Source organism: Myotis brandtii, unplaced genomic scaffold (assembly GCF_000412655.1).
Source record: "Myotis brandtii unplaced genomic scaffold, ASM41265v1 scaffold1720, whole genome shotgun sequence".
NCBI lineage: Eukaryota > Metazoa > Chordata > Mammalia > Chiroptera > Vespertilionidae > Myotis > Myotis brandtii.
In genome coordinates, this window is record NW_005356342.1 from 48,879 (window position 1) to 54,557 (window position 5,679).

Sequence of the window (5,679 nt, forward strand, 5' to 3'; positions counted from 1 at the left end):
ATTGGCCTGCGGACTGAAGAGTCCCGGGTTCGATTCCAGTCAAGGGCACATGGCCAGGTTGTGGGTTCATTCCCCAGTAGGGGGAGTGCAGGAGGCAGCTGATCCATGATTCTCTATCATCATTGATGTTTCTCTCTCTCTCTCCCTCTCCCTTCCTCTCTGAAATCAATAAAAATATATTCAAAAATAAAATAAAATTTTAGTGAGTTTATTTGAGCTAAACTGAAGACATACGCCGCGGAGCAAGACCTCAAATGCTCTGCAATTCACATCTTCATGTCTCTCCTCTCCAGGGACCCGAGGGGCCCCATCCAACCCTCTTTGGGGACTCAGTCCTACTCCTGGCCGAGGACCAGAAGTGTGACCGCCCTCCAGACACCCCCCCCCCCAGCCCCGGGAATCCCACCTTCCCGAAGCTGCCTTTTCCGAGAACCATGAGGAAGCTGAAGTCGGAGATGTGCAGGCGTCCCGGGCTCGCCCCGAAGAAGCAGCGCTTGGAGTCGGTGGGACTAGGGGACGGGGAGGGGATGGGAGAGGAAGGACCCATCCGCACCCGCTGCGAGAAAGGGAGAGACCCCGAGGTAGTCAGATCCCCCACGGGGACAAGGGGGGTGCCCCTAAGAGAGACTGCATCCAGCCCTGGCCAGTTTGGCTCAGTGGATGGAGCGCCGGCCTGTGGACTGAAGGGTCCTGGGTTCCATTCCAGTCAAGGGCACATGCCTGGGTTGCAGGCTCGATCCCCAGTAGGGGGCGTGCAGGAGGCCAGATGATCATGATTCTCTCTCATCGTTGATGATTCTCTCTCTCTCCCTCCCTCTCCCTTCCTCTCTGAAATCAATAAAAATATGTTTTAAAAAAATAAAAGAGAGAGAGAGACAGCATCCAAGAATGAAAAGGGTGGGGAGATACCCTACACCAGTGGTCGGCAAACTCATTAGTCAACAAAGTTGTCCCCGCCCCCTGCTTGGCTTAAGAACTTTCTAGGACTTTCCAGAGCCAGGGGGTTTATTTATTATTTAAATAACCCTTCTAGAGCTTACAGTATGCCATTAAGCCTCTGGAAAACCCTGTTAGCACCGCACCCCACCCCCTTTTAGAGAAGAGGAAGCTGCACAGAGACGTTAAGTAACTTGCCCCAAGTCACACAGTGGACAATAAGCAGAGCCAGAAATCAAAGTCCATGAACGGCAGGGTTTATTTATTATTTAAATAACCCTTCTAGAGCTTGCAGTACGCCATTAAGCCTCTGGAAAACCCTGTTAGCACCCCACCCCCTTTTAGAGAAGAGGAAGCTGGCACAGAGATGTTAAGTAACTTGCCCCAAGTCACACAGTGGAACAATAAGCAGAGCCAGAAATCAAAGTCCATGAACGGCAGGTTGTCTGCCTCCTTCCTGTTTCTCCACTGTCACCCAGCACGTGGCTTGGAACACAAGCGGCCTCAGCAAGAGGGTGTTGAATGGAGGGCAGTCTCAGGAATACAGTTCCTATCGCTCAACCTTCAGAGCAGACCCAGAGTCTGAACATCCTCACCACCCCTGTGCCCTGGGCCTGCTGCTCCACCTGTGTGGTCGCGATAGCCTTCCCATCTCACTCAGGTTAAAAGCCAAAATCCTTCCAATGAATGACAAGGCTCCCGCCACCATCTTCCCTCTCTGACTTCACCTCCTGCTCTCCCCCGCCCCCAGCCTGTCCTCCCTGCTGTGCAGCAGACACTGCAGACCCGCCCTGACCTCAGGGCCTTTGCACGTGCTGTCCCCTCTGCCCGGAAGGCCCTCCTCTCCTCGTGGCTCACTCTCTCACCTCCCTCACATCTTTACCACCCTTTCTCAGTGACCCCTTCTCTGCTTACTGCAGTTAAAACCACAAACACTTCTCCTAGGACACTCCCTACCCTCCTTAATGTTGATTTTTCTCCACGTCGCTCATTGCTTTCTAACATGTTCTTGTTTATTTTGTTTCACGTCTTTCTCAGTGTGAAGCCTCATGGGGGCAGGAATGTTTTTCTCCCTTGTTCCCCCGCTCTATCCCCGGTGATGAGGGCCCTGCCTTACCCACAGAGGGGCTCGACAAAACGTTTTATGAACGGATAAATGAGGGAGAAAGCATTCCTTCTTTGGCCCGGGGTCCCTCTCCTTTGCAGGGGAACCCTGCACGTCCTCCATGGCCCCACCTCTCTGGGAAGATTTCTCTGAGTCTCCCAGGCAGGGCCAGGTACCTCCGGGACCTCCCTGGTGCCCCGTGCCCAGTGCCCAAGGCCCTCCATCATCAAACATATCCCTTCTGCGGGTGAATTTCTCTGTCTGTAGCTCTCACCGACACTGAAAGAGGAGATGCCGGCACAGGGCTTGGCATATCTGACACTTCCAGAAACAGGTGCTCAGTGAGTGAGTAAACGAATGCAGGAGAGCGAGGCCACCCTGATAAATACATAGAAAAACTCCAGGATCAATTCTGGTGGCGCCTCCTCAGGGAAGTCCTCCCTGACTACCTTCCCCCACAAAACTGGGTTAGTCTGTGCCTCTTTAGTGCCCTGGACTCCGATTTAGCACATTATCCTGGGATTTAGGTATCATACCTGTGACTGTGTCCCTACCTCGGGGAGTTACCTGAGAGTCAGGTTCACCTAGGACTACTCAGCAAGCATAACCCTGCCACCTGCTATGTGTTCGGCCCATGTGCGCGGAAATGAAGACAGATATTAGGGGACAGAGAGAGACACACACAGATCCCAGGAATGACACTGTCTCCATTCCAGGTCTCAGCGCCACTCACCTCATAGAGTTCCAGGGGGTAGTTACAGGCCTGGGGGGAGGGAGAAAGCCAGAGTCAGAGCCCCAGGGAGGTAGGAGGTGGGGGACATCCCCCCCCCTCAAACTCCCAAGCTGCAGGGGATGAATAGGGACTCCAATTCCCATCAGACCTTGAGGCAGGAATCCCTTAGAAAAGCCAAGGAAGGAGCCCCAGGGCCTTCTGGGAATTGTAGTCCCAGGACCAGTAGGTGTTTGGGTATGTAGTGGGGTGCGGGGGAAGGAGGGGGTGCGGGGCGCGGGTTGGGTTTTCCGTGGGGAAGCCGGGTCCCCGTACCTCAAACTTCTGGAGGAGGCTGCAGTTGTCAGCATCGGCCACGGGCACATTGTAATATTCGCCCTCCTCCTGGTTCAGTAACTTGTACCTGACATACCGATGGAGAGAAAGGGGGAGATAGGGAGAGAGGGGCCGGGAGGGAGAACGGTGTCGGCCCGCAGGAGGGAGCCCACACACAGAGGGAGGTGGACACGCCCGCCGCCCACCCTGGCCCTCACCAGCCGTCCACCGGCGCCTTGAGCAGCTCGGACACCCCGAAGGACATGGCGCCCATGAAGTCGTTGCGGGAGGTCCGGTCCCAGTCCCACACCTCCACGCTGAGCCTGCGCTCCACGTCCCCCGGCTTCAGGTTGCTGCGGGAACGGGGGGCAGAGTGAGGGGCCCTGTGCACGCTGCCCCGATCCCTCCCTCCCCATCCCCTGCGGGGCAGAAGGCGAAGCCAGAGAGCTGGGGTCTGTGCAGTGTCTCCCCACAGGGGTTCCCTCTTCCCACACCAGGGCCCTGCCTGGAGAGCTCTCTCCGACTCCCCCAGTCTTGGCCCCTTCCCATACCTGCCCCAGGTCTTTCTCTCCAGGTCTCTGTCCCTGTCTTTGTGTCAATTGGCTTCTCTTTCTTTCCCTGCCACCCGATCACCCATCACACCACCCCTCTGCTCCCAAACTCCTCTATTCGGTCTGTCTCGTTCTAGGGTTCTCTCTCTCTCTCCCTTATTGATTTTAGGGAGAGAGAGAGAGAGAGAGAGAGGTGTCTGTCTCGTTCTAGGGTTCTCTCTCTCTCCCTTATTGATTTTAGGGTGAGAGAGAGAGAGAGAGAGAGACATCAACTTGTGCATTCACTGGTTGCGTCTTGTATGTGTCCTGACCAGGGATCCAGGGGTCCTCAAACTACGGCCCGAGGGCCACATGCAAATACAAATATTGTATTTGTTCCCGTTTTGTTTTTTTACTTCAAAATAAGATATGTGCAGTGTGCATAGGAATTTGTTCATAGTTTGTTTTTTTTTAAACTATAGTCCGGCCCTCCAACGGTCTGAGGGACAGTGAACTGGCCCCCTGTTTAAAAAGTTTGAGGACCCCTGGAACCCTTAGCCTTGGTGTTATCAGGACAATGCTTCAGTGGTCGGCAAACTCATTAGTCAACAGAGCCAAATACCAACAGTACAACGATTGAAATTTCTTTTGAGAGCCAAATTTTTTAAACTTAAACTATATAGGTAGGTACATTGTTATTAACTTCATTAGGGTACTCCTAAGGCTTAGGAAGAGCCACACTGAAGGGGCCAAAGAGCCGCATGTGGCTCGCGAGCCGCAGTTTGCCGACCACGGCTAACCAACTAAGCTAGCTCTCTCTTTCTTTCTCTCCTCCCCCTCCCACTCTTCCTCATCTCTGTCTCTCTCTAAAGTGGGGGGGCTTTGGGCTTTGATGACGATTGAATACATAGATGTCTGTTTCTCAGCTTCTGCATCTCCATTCCTCTCCCCCAACCATTCTATTCCTTCTCCCCCTCCTTCTCTGCTCTTTTCTGGGTGTTCCCTCTACCCCAACCCCTCCCACCAGGCTTGTGAGCCACTAGGACCCTCAGATCATCCTCTGTCAGCCGTCACAGCCTCCCCTGCACCCGAGGCTCACAACACAAAGGTCTCGTTCCACACAGGGTTCAGCGTGGCTTTCACTGTCCGGGTCTTCTGTTTTGTCAGGTTCCGAGGGTCTGGGATGAGCTTCAGTTTCACATAGGGGTCGGACAGACCGTTGGGGTCCATGGGGATGAGGTTGCGGGCCTCACCGACTGGACGGGGAGGGGAAGGAGGGGAGATGGGGTTAGAGATCCAGAAAGAGGCCCCTAGCCCACCCCCGGTCAGCATGGACACTTCCAAACTCTCTCTTGGCCCAGGAGTCTTTGCTGTCTACCTACCTCCCCAGTACGCAGAAGACAAGGCATAGAGCTCTTTGCCCCAAAATCAGACCTTCCTCCGTTAGGACCCAGGAGTTAGGACCTGGCCATTCTCTCACCCCCTCCCTCTCAAGGACCTTGAGGTCTCCCATGGCCATTAAAAGAACTTAACCAAAGGACCTGTATGTATATAAGCATAACCAACGGACACAGACAACAGGGGATGAGGGTGAGGGTGAGGGCATGATTAGGGGGCGGGGGAGCAATGGGGGGACAAGGACACATATGTAATACCTTTATCAATAATTTAAAAAAAAATGAAGCCCTAGCCAGTTTGGCTCGATATATAGAGCATTAGCCTGCGGACTGAAGAGTCCCAGGTTCGATTCCGGTCAAGGGCACATGCCCGGCTCGATCCCCAGTGGGGGGCGTGCAGGAGGCAGCTGATCAATGATTCTCTCTCATCATTGATGTTTCTATCTCTCTCTCCCTCTTCCTTCCTCTCTGAAATCGATAAAAAATATATATATATTAAAAAAATGAAGAGCCCTAACCGGTGTGGCTCAGTGGATAGAGCGTCGGCCTGCGGACTGAAGGGTCCCAGGTTCGATTCCAGTCAAGGGCATGTACCTTGGTTGCGGGCACATCCCCAGTAGGGAGTGTGCAGGAGGCAGCTGATGGATATTTCTCTCATCAATGTTT

At 53.8% G+C, this 5,679-nt stretch overlaps 1 protein-coding gene across 1 annotated transcript in view; it reads right to left on the reverse strand.

Annotated features, from left to right (window-relative positions):
- PRKCG (protein kinase C, gamma) overlaps positions 1–4,963 on the reverse strand; it is a 14,385-nt gene extending 9,422 nt beyond the window's left edge. Inside the window, exons 1-5 of the mRNA XM_005863127.2 lie at positions 4,716–4,963; positions 3,305–3,439; positions 3,087–3,174; positions 2,775–2,804; positions 407–556 (exon numbers count right to left, since the gene is read on the reverse strand). Coding sequence (XP_005863189.1) covers positions 407–556; positions 2,775–2,804; positions 3,087–3,174; positions 3,305–3,439; positions 4,716–4,948 — 636 coding nt within the window. The 5' untranslated portion in view covers positions 4,949–4,963. The remainder of the gene's footprint in view (positions 1–406; positions 557–2,774; positions 2,805–3,086; positions 3,175–3,304; positions 3,440–4,715) is intronic.
- Between the last annotated feature and the right edge of the window lie 716 nt (positions 4,964–5,679).